The following is an 18,724-nucleotide window of genomic DNA, read 5'->3' on the forward strand; positions in this document are numbered from 1 at the left end:
TATGTGGATTTCATTTGCATGTGTCTCTGCAGTACCAAGAGAGGCCAGCAGAGGGTGGAAGAGCCTAAGAGATTTGAGTTCCTGCTGGTCCTAAATCATCACCATATGGGTGGTGAGAATGGAATAAGGGGAACAGGAGCTAATTAGTAACTACTGAGCCATCTCTCCAGTCTCAAGTACAATCTGGGTAGGTCCTTTCGGGAAGAGGCCATTCAGAGGCTCAGTGTGCAACATGAGATTCTGTAACAGAATCTACAAAAGACAACTAAATGTAGGTTAGGGGATTCACACAGCTTCAATCCTGAACACTTTAACCTAGATATTCATCCTTTAAAGTTTGCAGTAAAGTTAAAGCTGGTTCAACACTTGCAAAACCATATAGACATGAGTGTGCACGTTAGTAACTGTGTATCAACAATCTATTATTCACTAGAAATATTTAGTGTGTGTGTGTGTGTGTGTGTGTGTGTGTGTGTATGTAGAGCCTATGCATATGTGTATATTTATAAGCTTGTGCTTATTAATTTGTGAGTGGAGCACATTTATGCCATAGTACACATATGGGATGTCGGACCACTCTCCCCAGTGTTATGCTTCTCTTCCATATTCTATGACACATGCTATTTTTTTTGCTGAAAACCAGAAAACCAGGCTACTTGGCCTGAGAACTTCAGGCACTTGTCCTGAATCTGTCTCACATCTCCTGATTTCCTTATAACAGAAGTACCAGATGCTACGAGATATGGCTTTTTAAAAAAGATTTATGTATTTATTTCATGTATGTGAGTAAGCGCTGTTACTGTCTTCAGACACACAATGAGAGGGCATTAGATCCCCATGACAGAAAGTTGTGAGCCACCATGTGGTGTTTAGAATTTGAACTCAGGACCTATGGAAGAGTAGTCAGTGCTACTAACTGTTGAGCCATCTCTCCAGCCCTGGGATATGGCTTTTATATGAGTTCCTGGCATCCAAAATCCAAGAAGAAGTATGGCCTGACAAATTATTACACTATAGAGCCAACTCTTCAGCCATAACATTCTTTGTTTTAACATTTAAGTCGCAGAAATAAATTTGTAAAAATTTCTGTGTATTCATGTTGTCTCTGTTAATTTTACTGTGTTTCCCATTCAATTTTACTTTTGGCTGAAACGCTACTAATTCTGAAAGAACTGTGAATTCTCTGGGAGGAACAAACCCTTGATAAGTAGTTACTGAAAGCTGATCTTGTGACAGTATGAAAGACGCCGCCATCATTGCCTCCCTCACTGTGCTCCACTGGGAGAAGTCCATGTGTCTGTCTTTTTCATTTCAGCTACTCCCCCTTCTTCTTATTTCTAGATTTAGTAACCTTATGACAACAAAATAGGCAACACTTAGTGAGGATGAAGACCACAGTCACCACACAGGCCAGCAGGAACCCAAGCACATCCAGAGAGTGGTACTGGATCCAGCTGAGGTCATGTGCTGCCACACGCAGATGCTTGGCTCCTTTGTGGCGCATGACATACTCGATCCAGAAGACAGCTCTGTCGAGGGGCTTCACTGGCTGATCATGGTGAATTCTTGATAACCTCATGGCATTCTCCTTATAGCTAAAGACACCAACATGAAAACAATTAATTCCATAGTACCTGTAGTCAATGGTTGTTTCAGGGAAATCATTGTGAGCCTCTATAACTTTAGTCATCCAGCACTTGGTGCTGGTTGAATTTGACAGAGACATGTTGAAAGTTTGCATGTAGGGTGCCATTTTCTGAAATACTCTTTCCGAATGAGAAATGCAATACAATTTGAGTAATCAAATCCTTCAGGAAGTGATATGTTTGTGAGGTGTTCTAAGCCCTGCAAGTGAAGTGGTTCAATGTCATTGGAAGGTTATTATTTTTTTAAGATTTTATTTTATATATGCAGGTACACTGCTGTTGTCTTCAGACACACTAGAAGTGGGCTCCAGATCTCACTACAGATGGTTGACAGCCATCATGTGGTTGCTGGAAATTGAACTCAGAACCTCTGGAAGAGCAGTCAGTGCTCTTAACAGCTTAGCCATCTTGATGACCTTTAGAAGCATCTGTGTCAACCTTGTTTAAATTACCATCAAAATCAGTACTGATGGTTAAAAATAGGAAACTGAAGAGAAATGGATGGAATGAAGCCATTTGATAACTTGCCTAGATTTCTCAATGGTCTGAATTCAACACATAGAGACACGAGCTCAATGACCAAGAAGCAGAAGAAAAGGCCTTCACCACCCATACCTTTTTCTTGCTTATCAGTTCAAATGGGGTGTCTGAGTGCCTCTGAGCACATGACCCATGTAGCACATGTGGAGGTCAGAGGAAAATTTGTTCGTGTCTGTTCTCTGATTTTAGAATGTACAACCAGATTGACCACAAGGTATCAGGCTGATCAGTGATATTAGGAAGTAGGTTTAGTATTAACCTAAGCAAATGCTGAAGTGCAATTTAATACAGCCAGTAAAAACAAGCACAGACTTGCCGAATATATTGAAAACAGAATTACTGCAGTGTTTAGCTTCTTAACTTTTAGGAATCGTTTTAAAGATATGTGAGTAACGAACCTTAATGTCCAAGGATGATAAAGTTTTAGCCATGACAGATAAGTAGAAAAACTGAATGAGATGCCCATTGTTGGATGATAGATGAGGACAACGTGGCATGCATGAAAACATTGTTGAATATTTGTGCAACCATTATAAAAAATGAAATCCTTTCTTTACAACCTCAAGGACTTGTACTAAACCACATAAACTATGCCTTGAAGGGAAACACTGCACCTTCTCACTATCATGGGGATACTTGCAGAGAAGTAAAGGGCAGACTACTGATAACTGGTGTCTAGGAAAAAGAGTGAGTGTGTAAAGAGAGGTCAGCTAATATATGCATACTGCCACTGGGTAGTAGGATCATTCAGCATAAAAAGTAAGTGATGAATTACAAGTTATATATCTTATTGTAATTAGAGGGCATTGGAAGGGGGAGACTTAGCATTGATTAAAAATGGCATTATAAACGTTCAAGGAACTGGAAATTGTAAGTACTCATATTTGCAATCACATATAATATATATATATACATTTATGCACATAATTATTCTACTTTAGGAAATAAGTGAAGATTATTTAAACAAAAAATAAGAGTTTTAGAAGTTCTGAGTCATTGAATTTAAACATTTTATATATATTTTAGCTTCGTTCTACTGTTTCTTGATTTGATCCTATTTGTGGAAATTGTGGCCTATAATTTAGCAAGAGAGGGAAATTCCCAGCATCAAATTATACTAAACTAACTTCTCATGCATTATGTCATGGAGACAGTTAGTAGTCTCAATTGACACCTAAATCTCTTTCCACAATGGTTAAAAAGTTTTGCATTTACCGTGGTTGTTTTTACCATCGGATGAAACATCAGAGGAAAGCTAGTATCACCTTTGAGAGAAACTACGTTGACTAGTAGTGATTTCCCAAAAGCACAGTACTCACGAAGGGTTGTCAGTGACTGTCTTCAGTGCAGTGAGTAAGTCGGTACTAGACATCGTGTGAAAATCCAGTCTAAGAGCTGCTCCTTTGGTCTTCAAGTGAACAATGTTGTCATATTGGTCTCCAAACAAAGGAATGCCAACCACAGGAATCCCATGGTAGATTGCCTCATAGATGCCATTGGTGCCACCATGAGTTATAAAAGCTCTGGTTTTAGGATGACCTAGCATGAGAGGAAATGAAGGGAATGCATTAAGTGGAAGTCTGAGAAAGAAAAGAAGGAGTAGAGGATAAAGAGAAGATTAGGTAAATTGTTTCTTATTAAACATTTCCATAACTAAATAACTTCACTATTCCTATGAAGTTTTAGGGGAAGGATTCCTTCAAGTCCTTGTAGCTTTACATGACGGCCACATAGAGGAGGTAGGGCGTAGGAGTAGAATGACTTTGTAAAATACATAAAGGAAGTCAGAGCTCCTTCCACTTGGTGCAAACAGCATGTGCAAACTCAGGCTGTGGTTCAGGAGAATATGCTCTCCCGATGAAACAGTGAATTCCCTTCCCCTGATGGATTCTGTGAAGCATTAGGGCTTGTGTGCTCATGGTACAGGAATCAGACTGAACATACTTCATTACATGTGGTACCATTTCTCTATGTGGTGTTTGAGGTTAGCCTTGTAAATCAAGTGTCAGTTATTGAAAATGCCATTTTACTTGGCATTTGAGATTACCCTACAGTAGGGGAAAAGGTAGATGTAAAGGTATAGAATTATGAGGCAGAGAAGAACATGTAAAAGTGATTTGTTTATGTATCTGAAACATAATTACAACAGAAATCAAAATGTTTTTTTTCCATCTTTAATGTTAACAAAATAATCATTCAGAACTTTACTCAATTTTGGTAGGACTATATCACATTTGTCATAAATGCATTAGTGCTGATATTTATTGTTCTGACTGGTCCTTCCTCATGTCACTGTTTTGACCTGAGACTTACCTAGAAGGTCATTCTGGGGGATCCATTTGTATAGACGAGTGTTGGAGCCCAAGGTTTCTGGCTTCTTGCCTTCAAATCTCCAAAGAACCTGTTAAGATAAAGCTAGCATTTTTGCATAAAAGTATATGAATACACTTTTTAAGGTTGTAATTGAGTATTTGTGGGTACATATACATACATATGTATCTATGTAACAATACTATAGGAAAAGAGGCTATTATTTTGAGGGGATAGGAGAGAAACTAGGAGGGGCTGTAGGGAGGAAAGGGGGAGGTGATACAGTTCTATTTTAATTAAAATGTATTCTTTTTTTGTTGAACTTCACACAGTCTGTGAGTTGTTTCTGGGGTGTTCAGAACTTTCTGGGGTTAACATCCCACTATCAGTGACTGCATGTTATGTCTGTTCTTTAGTGACTGGGTTATCTCACTCAGGATGATATTCTCTAGATGCATTCATTTTCTTAAGAATTTCGTTAAGTCATTGTTTCTGATAGCTGAGTAGTACTCCATTGTGTAAATATACCACAATTTTTTATCCATTCATTTACTGAAGGATAGTATGCTTAAGTGACCCCAAAAATTTCACCAGAGAACTTTTACAGCTGATAACTTCAGCAAAATGGCTGGATATAATATTAACTCAAACAAATCAGTAACCTTTCTCTACTCAAAGGACAAACATGCTGAAAAAAATTATCAGGAAAAAGATACCTTTTACAGTAGTTACAAACAATATGAAATATCTTGGTGTGACTCTACTAAGCAAGTGAAAGATCTGTATGATAAGAACTTCAAATCTCTGAAGAAGGAAATTGAAGAAGATCTCAGAAGGTGGAAAGATTTCCCATGCTCATAATTTGAGAGTATCAACATTGCAAAAATGGCTGTCTTACCAAAAGCAACCTACAGATTCAATGTAATCCCCATCAAAATTCTAACTCAATTCTTCATAAAGTTGGAAAGAGCAATTTGCAAATTTATCTGGAATAACAAAAAACCTAAAATATCAAAATCTATTCTCAACAACAAGAAAACATCTGCACGAGTCACCATCCCTGACCTCAATTTATATTATACAGAAATTGTGTTAAAAACCACATGGTACTGGTACAGAGATAGGCAGGTATATCAATGAGATAGAATAGAAGATTCAGAAATGAACTCTCACACATATGGTCACTTGATCTTTGACAAAGGAGCTGAAAATATTCATTGAAAAAAGGACAGCCTCTTCAACAAATATCATTATGCGGTAGAATGAAAATAGACCCTTTGTTATCTCCTTGTAGAAAGGTCAAGTGCAAGTGGATCAAAGGTCTTCACATTAAACCAGGTACACTGAAACTATTAGAAGAGAAAATATGGAAAACCTTAGAATACAGGGGCACAGGAGAAAATTTCCTGAACAGAACACCAATTGCTTGTGCTCTATGACCTAGGATTGAGAAATGGGACTTAATAAGATTGCAAAGTTTCTGTAAGGCTAAGGACACTGTCAAAAAGACAAAAACAGCAGCCAAGAGATTGAGAAAAAAATCATTACCAATCCCACATCTAATAGAAGTCTAATATCTAATGTATAAAAAGAACTAAAGAAGTTAGACTCCTGAGAATCAAACAATCCTACTAAAAAATTGGGTACAGAGTTAAACAAAGAATTCTCAGTTGAAGAATATTGAATTGCTGAAATCATCTAAAGAAGTGATCAATATTTCTAGGTATCAAGGAAATGCAAATCAAAACAACCCTGAGATTCTACCTCACACCAGTCACAATAGCTAAGATCATAAACTCAGATGACAGCAGATGCTGGCCAGGATTCAGCAAAAGAGGAACACTCCTCAACTGTTGGTAGGGATGTAAGCTGGTACAACAACTCTGGAAATCAGTCTGGTGGTTCCTCAGAAAATTGGGCATAGTACTACTTGAAGACCCAGTTATCCCAGAGATGCTCCAACATACAATAAGGACACATGCTCCACCATGTTCATAGCAGCCTTTTTTATAATAGCCAGAAGTTGGAAAGAATCCAGATGTCCTTCAGCAGATGAATGGATACAAAAATTGTGGTATATTTACAAAATGGAGTACTACTCAGCTATAAAAAATAAGGACTCTCAGACCATATGAAGCTTAAAAAAAAAAAAATGCCAAATGTGGAAACCTCAGTCCTCCTTAGAAAAGAAAAGAAAGAAAAAGAAAAAGAAAAAAAAATTGCATATTCATCATACATTATTATATAACAAGTTTTGTGAGCTATAATAACATTTTATAAAATAAATAAATTAATAAATAAAACTTAAAAAAAGGAATTACAAACACTTGTTCTTTTTTAACTGAGCCAATGTTAGAAAAAAATTTATTAATCAAAACACATCATCTACTATTTGATATTTGTCCTCATGTTTCTGTGTCTTAAATGACATCAGAGATGAGCTAGACCTATCAGGAAACTCCGGTTCAAATGGTAGGCACCTGCAAGCAGATCTGAAGAGCATATGACTACCACAGTAGAGGTATCTCTGAACTTTTGTAACTCACCTTCTGTGGAATCTGGGCAAGGCCAGCTGCAATCACATTGGCCCTTTCTTCTGTTAGGCTACCCACCATGGACCCCAGGGAAAACACCACCACACCATGTTCTCCAGATGACTGGACAAAGTCTTCTATTTCCTGTTAATGAAATATCAGATTATTACAGAGACCAGCAGAACCAAACATCCTGCATAAAATCTGATACCAACATTCATGGGAAGAAACTGAGGAATCTCAGAAATGATCTGAATAGTGTCACATTCATATATAAGATGAATATTTGTAACCAGCTGCACACAGGTTACAATTCTCCTAGTCATGCAAATAGCCCTGGGTTACTTTCATCTTGAAATACAAGCTTTTTAAAAATTAAATCCAAAGTACTCCTTCTCCCTCCTTGTTCCTTTGGCTACCAAACATCTGCTTTGTCTTTCTATCATTTCAACTAGTGTACATAGTTTACATGATATTTTCTTATTTTCTTTCTTGTTTGCTAGGTCAGTTCATTTAGTGCACTCTGATTAAGGTCATGCCATGCATCTCTGTATCCTAGGTTTTAAAGGTTTGGATATTTCTTTGTATTTGTACATACACATACACTATATATGTATGTATATATTTACATATTTGCAAATATGTAATGTGTAGAGATGTATATAGATGTACTTAACTAAATATGTAAACATGTAAATATATACATATATAAGTATGCATACAGTTACATATATTTATATATTAACGTTTCTACTGATAACTAGATTGCTTTTTTCTTTCTTATTTACTGTTGTAATACTCGGTGAAAACAGCATAATTAAATCAACCTGTAAAATAAAGTATACTTTTAAAAATTTATGTTTATTTTTTAAAATTATTTTTTCTAGAAATGTTTGCTCACAGTTTTAGAGGCTTAATGTACTAACTTATGATTAGTTTGCATGATGGCGGGCAGGCAGGTTCCTGGGATCAAAGCCCATAGCTCAACCTTATCCATCTGCTGCAGATGGAGAGAAAGAACCAGGCATGTCTTAGGCTTTGAAACCTTAAAGTCCATCTCCAATGACACATTTTCTCCAACAAAGCCACACCCCCTATTCCTTCTTAAGTAGTTCAACAACTGGAACCAAGCATTCAACTTGAGCCTATGGGACCCTTCTCATGCTAGCCACCTTGAGTAAGAGTGGTGTTCTGATCATCCTTGCGTTACTGTGTCATTGAGATCCTTCATTAAGTTCCTTTACATGCAAACTTAGGAATGGAATTCATGGACCTTAAATCTACTCTTAATTTTCTTAGGAAGGGTCTATTCTCATGCACTTAATAAGTTTATGAAATTGTTTTCATTTTTCTTGGAGTATGACTAAATCAAGGTAAAAAAGTATATTCACCCAGTTAAAAATTATCAATTTTTCATCTTGGGAATGCATTACTATTCCCTTATAGCTGTTCCTTAATACTCAACGAATTTCGAAGTTTAGATTTTTTTTTCATGCCTGATGTTCTTTGTCAAATATACATTGTTTGAACTGCACAGAGGCATGAAAATATCTAATAATATGAAACAGCTGGTTTAGAGGAACAACAATTTCACCACAAAGGAGAAAAAGAATCAACCCTTATTGACCAGGACTGGAAACTTGTTTCTGTAACTTTGATCTACTCTCCATTATTCCTAATTACCATGTGTAGACTTTCCCTCTGCCCTACTGACATCAGCCTCAGCATACCTTCATGCCCTCACTCAGTAACTTCCTCCTCCCACTCTTGTAGACACTGTATTCCCTTGCTATAAAGACAGAGCCTCCTGTCAACACTGCTGGTCTGTATAGAACTTAGGGTATTTTCTTTTCCTGTCGGAGTTCTCAGGAACTGTGTTCATGTCAATTATATTTTAAAACACGCCTGTCATATTGTGTGTAACATTATTTGAGGTTGCTGTCATTGCAGAGCTAAAGTAGTATTCCCCAGAGACATCTCTTCCTAGAGTACAACAATCTTTCACTTTGCATCATAAAGTGTTAAGAAGTGTTAAAATCACATCCCATTTCTCTGTACCTGCAGGGTGCACATAGAACTCATTTATAGACATTACCTAAGAGCAGGCTCTAGAGTCCCTGGAGATACTGAGCTTTCTTAAACAAGAAAATCTATGTGTTGTATATTGCCCCGTATCTTGACTGTTCTTTTACAACTTGGCCTTTCCTCACTGTAACCTTTACACAGTTCTGTTTCTTGTTCATGGTTAAACTTTAAAGTAAAATAGTTGGTGCTTCTGGGTGAGCCTGTGCACACTCTGTTTCCCTGTGTACTCACTGTGTGCTTACCTGTGGGGTGGACCTGTCTGTTATCTGTATTTCCTCCTGGAACTAGTTAGACTTTTCTCTGTTTTGAGTAGGACTCTAATTGCCCCTGTCCTTTGATGTCCACAGAGTCCAAAAGGAAATGAAGATTTTTGTGATGGAATAGATACAGGTATTTCTACTGGACAGTCTCTTTAGCTAAATCTCTGTGACTCTCTGAGTTTGACACAAAGATGCTAAAGGAATAAAATATAATCACTCATGTTACAAATGCATGATAAACAGAAACAAGGAAAGGGGAATATGTTTACCTTAGGCAGGGGCTTGGCAGGTCTGCAGTGGAGTCCACCAACAAAATCAAAGTTTGGTAAGACAGGATGAGGAAATTCCAAATCCCAGTAGGTCCTAATGAGCCATATGTCTGCCTTTGCCATAGTCTCTGTGAGTGTTGTGGGTCTTCCTGAAGAGTAATCAGAGCAGTGAAGGTATAAGACTTGACAAAATGTCAGGTGAAGGAGACTATGCCAGGTAGCCTTCTGGAAGCACTTTTGATAACGCAGCCAGAGATTTTTACTAGTGTGGGGATCAATATGCTAAAATATGTATGTATGTATATATGTATGTAAGTCTATGTGTATATTTGTGTGCATGTAATTTTGTGAAAAAATTGGAATATATATCTTAATCATATGTATGCTTACAGATATATGAAGTCATTTTGTAGGTCACTGTGAAAATATACCACCACTGAAACTGTGTTAATTTATGATCACTAAACATCGATATGCCATTGAAATTCAATCAAATTCCATTATCTAAGAATCCTAACTCAGGGAAAGATCTTTCCTTTAACTCTAGATGTGGTTTGTACTATGTAGCGGCTGGAGCCTCGATGTGTTCTCCTGAACTGAGATTTTGGTGACTTGTTTTGAGACAGTTGGATGAAGCCTACAGTGTTTCTTCAGTCACCAATGTAGGCACAGTTGACTCTGAGTGCTAGATCCTCTTCCTTCTCATCTCTACTGCAAAGGGGGAATATGTGTGCTTACAAGTCCAGTGTAAATATTTATGGAGATTGTGTTTCAGGATTTCATTGAACTCTGGTTGACCAAAAAAAGTAAAACTGGTTATGTCTGAGTTCTTTAATATTGCTCTTGATTCATGACTGAATGTGTAATATTAGGTATAAATAGATGTGTTTACTGATAAAATGGATATTTACCTTAAAATATGGATAAAGACATGTGTGCTCATTAGGCATATATTAAAACACTGTAATATCAAATTTGTCTAAATTTCATGATTATGTATTTGTAACACAATTTCCACCCACTTCAATAAATAAAGTTAGATACCCCCATTTTTTGTGTTCACATATTTTCTGCGTATAAAACAGAGGCAGTATATTTACAGCTGTGCAGAATTTTAGTAGGTTAAAGGAGAAAATCTTTAAAGTCATAAATGTAAAAATTAATTTATATAAAACATCCTTTTTGGTTTGTACATAGATAGATAATACTAAAAGCAGTAAGGTAAACAGGACATGTAAGATATAAATGCAGACTAATCAGAATCACACCTGACTTCTCAACAGAGATTATGAAAGCTAGAAGATCCTGGACAAACATCATGCAGACTCCAAGAGAACACAAATGTCAGCTCAAGTTACTATGTCCAGCAAAACTCTCAATTACCATAGATGGAGAGACCAAGATATTCCAGGACAAAATGAAATTTACACAGTATCTGAACACAAATGCAGCCCTGCAATCAATAATAGATGGGAAACACTACAAAAGCAAGTAAACTACACCCCAGAAAAAGCAATAAATAACTTTGGGAGGAAACCAAAAGAAGAAAGACACACAGACATAATTCTAGTTCTAACAGCAAAAATAACAGGAAACCTCAATCACTATTTCTTAATATCTGTTATCATAAATGGACTCAATTCCCTAATAAAGAGATATAGACTATCAGACTGGATATACAAACAGAAGCCAGTATTTTGCTGCATACAGGAAACTCATCTCAGAGACAAAGACAGACACTATCTCAGAGTAAAAGGCTGGGAAAAAAACTTTCCAAGTAAACGGCCCAACAAAACAAGCTGGACTTGCCGTTCTAATATTTATAAAGTAGATTTTCAACCAAACTTATGAAAAAAGACTAGAAAGGACACTTTTAACTCATTACAGGAAAAATGTATCACAATGAATTTTCAATCCTAAACATATATGCTCCAAATACAAGAGCACCCATATTCATAAAAGAAACTTTACTAAAGCTCAAAACATATTGCACCACACACAATAATAGTGGGAGATCTCAACACCCCACTCTCATCAATGGACAGATCATGGAAGCAGAAACTAAACAGAGATGCAGTGAAACTAGCAGAGGTTATGAACCAACTGGAATTAACAGACATCTACAGAACATTTCATCCTAAAACAAAAGAATACCCTTCGTCTCAGCACCTCACGGCACTTTCTCCAAAACTGACCATATAATCGGTCACAAAACAAGCCTTAATAGATATAAGAAGATTGAAAAACTCCCATGTGTCCTATCAGATCACCATGGTCTAAGGCTGGTCTTTAATAATAACAATGACAACAAAAAGCCCACATACACATGGAAGCTGAATGAGAGCATAGTCAAAGAAGAAATAAAGAAAGAAATTAAGGATTTTCTAGGATATGATGAAAATGAAAGCACAACATACCCAAACCTATGGGATGCAATGAAAGCAGTACTAAGAGGAAAACAAATAGCTCTGAGTGCCTCCAGAAAGAAACTGGAGAGAACATACACTTGCAACTTGACAGCACAGTTGAAAGCTTTAGAACAAAAGAAGCAGATACACCCAAGAGCAGTAGACTGCAGTAAATAATCAAACTCAGAGAAGAAATCTACCAAATAGAAACAAAAAGAACCATACAAACAGTCAACAAAACATGGAGCTGGTACTTTGAGAAAATTAAAAAGGTTTATTAACCCTTAGCCAGACTAACTAGAAGGCAAAGAAAGAGTATCCAAATTGACAAAATCAGAAATGGAAGGGGAGACATAGCAACAGAAATCGAGGAAATTGAAGAAATCATCAGATCCTACAACAAAGGGACCATCTAAAGAATCCCATAACACCTAAAGAAATAGAAGCAGTCATCAAAATCCTCCAAAACAAACAAACAAACAAACAAACAAACAAAAAAAAAAAAAAAAAAAAAAAAAAACCAAAAAACTGCAGGACCAGATGGCTTCAGTGCAGAATTCTATCAAACATTTATTGACGACCTAATACCAATACTCTCCAAACTATTCCACAAAATAAAGTCAGATGGAACACTACCCAATTCATTCTTCAAAGCCACAATAACTCCCATTCTTAAACCACACAAAAACATTACAAGGAAAGATAACTTCAGACCAATCTCCTTTATAAACATTGATGCAAAAATACTCAATAATATTCTTGCAAACTGAATCCAAGAACACATCAAAACAATCATTCACCATGATTAAGTAGGCTTCATCCCTGGTATGCAGGAATGGTTTAATCTGGAAAAAAAATCAACATAATCCACCATATAAACAAACTAAAGAGAAAACCACATGATCATTTCATTAGATGCTGAGAAAGCATTTGACAAAATCCAATACCCCTTCATGTTAAAAGTCTTGGAAAGAACAGGAACCCAAGGCCTCATACCTAAACATAATAAAAGCAACATACAGCAAACCAACGGCCAACTTCGAACTAAATGGTGAGAAATTTGAAGCAATCTCACTAAAATCAGGGACTAGACAAGGCTGCCCACTCCTTCCCTACCTATTCAACATAGTACTTGAAATCCTCGCCAGAGAAATTAGACAAAACAAGGAAATCAAAGAGATACAAATCAGAAAGAAAGAAGTAAAAACATCACTGTTTGCAGATGACATGATAGTGTATGTAAGTGACTCCACAAATTCCACCAGAGAACTTCTACAGCTGATAAACAACTTCAGCAAAGTGGCTGGATATAAAATTAACTCAAACAAATCCTTTCTCTATTCAAAGGACAAATATGCAGAGAAAGAAATTAGGGAAAAGAGACCCATCACAATGAAATACCTTGGTGTGACACTAGCTAAGCAAGTGAAGGACCTGTATGACAAGAACTTCAAATCTCTAAAGAAGGAAATCGAGGAAGATCTCAGGAAATGGAAAGATCTCCCATGCACATGATTTGGAAGGATCAACATTGTAAAAATGGCCATCTTACCAAAAGCAATCTACAGATTCAATGCAATCCCCATTAAAATTCGAACCCAATTCTTAATAGAAGTAGAAAGAGCAATTTGCAAATTCATCTGAAATAACTAGAAACCTAGAATAATCTATTCTCAAAAAAAAGCAAAAACAAACAAACAAAAAAAAAAAAAACAAAAAAACAAAAAAAACAAAACTGCTGCAGGAATCACCGTCCCTGGTCTCAAGCTATTTTACAAAGCAATTTGTTAAAAACTGCATGGTACTGGTACAGAGATAGGCAGATAGATTAATGGAACAGAATAGAAGATCCAGAAATGAACTCTCAAATATGGTCACTGGATTTTTGACAAAGGAGCTGAAAACAGTCAATGGAATAAGGACAGCCTCTTCAACAAATGTTGGCTCAACTGGCAGTCAGCATGCAGAAGAATGAGAATAGAGCTTTACAGAGCTCAAGTGCAAGTGGATCAAAGTTCTCCACATAAACTGAAAAATATTTAATGCCGAGAAGCAACTAAGGAAATGATTGACATCCCTAGTCATCAGGGAAATGCAAATCAAACAACCTCAAGATTTCAACTCACACCAGTCAGAATGGCTAAGATCAAAAATTCAGACAACAGCAGATGCTGGAGAGGATGTGGAGAAAGAGGAATACTTCTCCACTGTTGGTGGAGTTGTAAACTGGTACAACCACTCTGGTAATCAGTCTGGCAATTTCTCAGAAAATTTGACATAGTACTATCTGAAGAGCCAGTTATTCCACTTCAGGGCATATACCTTAGAGATGCTCCAACATACAACATAGACACATGCACCACAATGTTTATAGTAGCCTTATTTCGAATAGCCAGAAGCTGGAAAGGACCAAGATGTCCTTCAGTAGATGAATGGATACAGAAATTGTGGTACATTTACACAACGGAGTACTACTCAGCTATTAGAAACAATGACTTTATGAATAGCTTTGGAAAATGGATGTATCTAGAGAATATTATCCTAAGGGAGATAATTCAGTCACAAAAGGACAGACATAATATGCAGTCACTGATAATTGGATACTAGCCCAATATCAGAAATATCTGAACACCTAAGAAAGAACTCACAGACCATATGAAGCTAAAAAACAAAACAAAACAAAACAAAACAAAACAAACAAACAAACAAACAAAAAAACTCAAAGGCCAAAACGTGGAAACCTTCACCCTTCTTAGAAACAAAAACTCAGTAAGTGTATAGCACTCTCTCAGATTGAAGTACACCTAGACCTCAAATCATTGATCATTCAAGAGTTAAGAAGATAGCTTTATAGCACTTTTTGGTATTTAAAAATCATTCTTTTTAGTCTATAAACACCATGAAAACTTTGACTATTTCCATGTTATGTCTTGTTTTACATGTACTTTTTGCTTATTGTAACTAGTAAAATTTCAATGCATACTATCAAACGTTAAAAAAAATCAATTACTGAGAAAAATATATAGTTTTATGCCAAAATGTTTTTAAAAATCTGTACATGTGTCTGTTTTTAAAAATAAAGTTGTAAGAAAAAAAAAAAGAAAATTTACTTAAAAAAAAAAAAAAAAAACACCAGGAGAAATGCCTTGTGTACATGCAATTTCTTAGAGAAATTCTTAAAGCTTTGTTTTGCGGTTGTGGGCCTTTCTGAAGTGTCCTGTGCAATTCAAAACAAGATTTTGCAACTGACAATGGCACAAGAGCTTCTCTGTAATGCTTTGAGTTTGGCAGATAATTTCACGGTTTTGCACCATTTAGCTTATGAGAGATTAATCCTCTGCTGTCAATCCTGTTCTTCCAGAGTCAGCTCCAATGACAGCAAACTCAGAACACAGCCACCCCAGCTGAACAGGGCACTTACCTAATACTTCACTGTAAAGCTGGTCCCACTTCTTCTCATTAAATGTTTGGAACCAAAAGTCAAAACAAAGCACGTAGATTACGTTTTTCACCCTTTCCATGAATGTCATTCTATCGCTCAATTCTGACATAGCAACGGGCACATAGGAAGGAGGCAGTGGGAGTCCTCCACTGTGCTTTTCATAAGTGGAGCCAGGAAAGAAGCGGAGACTGTACACAAAGGGTAACTTGAGAATCTCAGCCAGCAGGTCACCACAGGGTATGAAGGGATCTGCCAGGATGACATCAAAGCTAGATGCTTGTAGCTTTGTCATGAGTTCTTTGTTAAAAACTACATCTTTGCAGAGGCTCTCAAAATAATCTGAATCTTCCCAAACTAATTCTTGCAACATTAAAAAGTATCCCCAAAATGACTGCTTTGGCAGCTCGTATATGCTCTTACTGATGGAGTCCACAAAATATTCCTGTAAATCATCCATGGAACGTGACACAGGGTATGTCTCAAACTCAATAGCAGATGTGTTGTCAACCTCATAAGAAAAGAAAACTGCAGGTCTCAGTACAGTCACTTCATGACCCTTCTTCACAAGCTCATTTAGGATGATCCTTAAGTTGAGCCAATGGCTGAATTCCACTGGCCACACCAGCACTTTTCCGCCAGCCCCAGATCCAAAGAAGATACTCAGCTGCATCAGGAGCAGGGCTGCTGTCATTTTCACAGACATTCTGGTTACCTTCAGAGCTTCCTCTCAAAGGGTGATTTCTCAGTTCTTGAAGAAATAGCAAGAATAATGTTCAATCACTTAACGTTTAAGTCAAAATAATGGACATGGAATATAGACACAGCCTCTGTGTTGCAAGTACCAAAATCAGAAGCTGATGTGAATACGGGAGATGGCTATTGATTCTCATTGACTTTGGATGTCTAATATACTCAATAAATGTGGAAAGTAAAGAAATCTCTTCCTCTCTCTCTTTCTCTCTCTCTCTCTCTCTCTCTCTCTCTCTCTCTCTCTCTCCCCCTACCCTCTCTCTCCTCCCCCTCCCCTCTGACTCTGACTGACTCTTGCTCTAGCGCTAGTGTTTTTTCTCCTTCTCATGTAGGTTCTGTGATAAAGAACCGAAAGTAAAGCCACGAATGCAGAGTCACATTGTTGTAAACCTCATAGTCCAGTGTTTCATAATATGAATATTAGCACCATCAATCACTTACCATACCATTTAATGATTTTTAAGTATTTGATTCCCCATATACTGTCATCAAACCCAGACAATACTGCTGTTGCCAAGAAATTCATGCTGACAGGAGCCTGATATAACTGTCTCCTGAGAGGCTCTGCCAGAGCATGACAAATACAGAGTCAGATGCTCACAGCCAACTATTGAACTGAGAACAGGGTCCCCATTGAGGAGTTAGAGAAAGGATTGAAGGATCTAAATGGGTTTGCAACCTCATAAGAACAACAATACCAACCAACCAGAGCTCCCAGGAACTAAATCACTATCCAAAGAGTATAAATGAATGGACCCGTGGCACCATCTGTATATGTAGTAGAGGATGTCTTTGTTATTTATCAGTGAGAAGAAAAGCCCTTGGTCCTGCCAAAGCTGCCCCAGTGTAGGGGAATGTCAGAGCAGGGAGGTGGGAGTGAGGGGGTGAATAAGGTGGCACCTTCATAGCAGCGGCAGGAGGAAGATGGGATAGGCGTTTTTAAAGGAAAAACCAGGAAAGCGGATAATGTTGAAATGTAAATAAAATATTTCCAATAAAAAAGTTTATGATTCAGAGGTCCATAGTATAATCTCAGAAGTCCACACACTGCAATTATATTTAGAGCAGATTTTATCCTAGATAGAACCCCTGTTCTTTTAGCCTTTCCATTGAACCCAGCTCTACTCTACAGTCAACCTGCTTCCTTGTAACCAGCCATCCTGCCAGGAGTGAAGAGATAAGGAGACACTTCTGTTGCCCTTTTTGGCTGTCAGACTATTGAAGGAAATTCCCCAGTAATCTGCTGGGAGAAGAAATGTTTGTTCTCTAGCGGCTCACAGAGGAGAAATTTGTGTTCAGAAAGGTCATTTACAAATTAGGGAGGCTAATATTTCTGGAGACTAAGAGCTAAAACATTGGTGGGCAAGGGACCACACTATGCCCGGATGCTTAGCATAAATGTTTCTTGTGAGTATCCCATAAATGGAGTAGGGAAGGGGTGACTGGCTCTTTTTGTCTCTCTTCCTGAAATGATGACATTGAATAAGTTTTCTTTTTGTGAATTTCACAATTAATCTGGCTTGTTGCTACACACTGGCTGTGACCTCTAAGCCATGTAACACCCTTGTTTTCTTATTCTGAACTTTTCCTGTAACTGGTATAAAGTGGGTGTTGGTTTGTGACTGGCTTTGGTGTTTATAAGGTTTTAAAGTACTGTCACATTATCATAGGTAGACTTAATTGTTTTATGTAGCTGTTCAATCCTATTGTATAACATAGAAAGACCACACTCTTTCTATTGGTGTTAGCCTTGCTCCCAACATTTGGCTAATATATGTTGCTTTGTCATGTTCTATGGTTTGAGCTCAATCCTTCCCTGAATCCACCTATCTCTTACAACAAGAACTTATTGTCTTCTTTTTATCATTCTCCTATATCAGCAGAAGAAACCAAAGCACCTCCTTTCTCATGCCCCCGGGTGACCTACACATGGGGCCAAGCAAACCAGGAGCTCCTAAGAGGGCTCAGCATCAGAATGCAAAGTTAAGAGAGCTGGGAGGGGAAAAGGAGAAAATGGGTCCAGGCACCACTATGCTCATAAATCGAGTTTACCGTGAAGTGAAGTGTGTTCTCCGGGAGCCCCGAGGGGGAAATTCACGGTGCAAGATGACAGAATTCCTTCAGACTGGGCAGCAAAAAACCATGTGTTACTCGGACCAGTTCCAGGCAGCTTGATCCAGGAAATGGGAGCTCAGCTTGGAACCCTGGAGTGGAGCCAGCAGGAAGTGTGGGTGGAGATTTCTTGTCTGCTTGTCTTGGCATGAGCTCACAGGCACCAGGAGGGGACCTGGGGGAAAAGAAATCTATCTTGCCTGCTGCTTGTCTGTCTCCTTTCCCTTTACTGTAATAGTTTTATGTGGCTCTGTTTTTTGATGGTTAACTATGTGAGCTCGGTGCTCTGCATCCTTAAAATCTGAGGACTTGGCCGACTGTTTTCACTGTTTTCTGGCAGATGCATGGATTGTCACGCACAGAGTGCA

At 37.6% G+C, this 18,724-nt stretch overlaps 1 protein-coding gene across 1 annotated transcript; it reads right to left on the bottom strand.

Moving 5' to 3' along the window:
• Positions 1-1,315: 1,315 nt before the first annotated feature.
• LOC308415406 (UDP-glucuronosyltransferase 2B31-like) lies at positions 1,316-18,407 on the bottom strand (the record flags this gene model as incomplete). The annotated part of the gene is made up of 7 exons (XM_080910427.1): positions 18,297-18,407; positions 15,474-16,242; positions 9,645-9,793; positions 7,043-7,174; positions 4,500-4,587; positions 3,506-3,725; positions 1,316-1,595 (listed from the first exon to the last, which is right to left on the bottom strand). Exons 2-7 carry the CDS (start codon positions 16,195-16,197, stop codon positions 1,316-1,318), a joined length of 1,593 nt encoding a protein of 530 aa, XP_080766553.1. The 5' UTR covers positions 16,198-16,242; positions 18,297-18,407.
• Between the last annotated feature and the right edge of the window lie 317 nt (positions 18,408-18,724).

The sequence above is a fragment of the Micromys minutus genome, assembly GCF_963924665.1.
Source record: "Micromys minutus genome assembly, chromosome: 1".
NCBI classification, from domain to species: domain Eukaryota; kingdom Metazoa; phylum Chordata; class Mammalia; order Rodentia; family Muridae; genus Micromys; species Micromys minutus.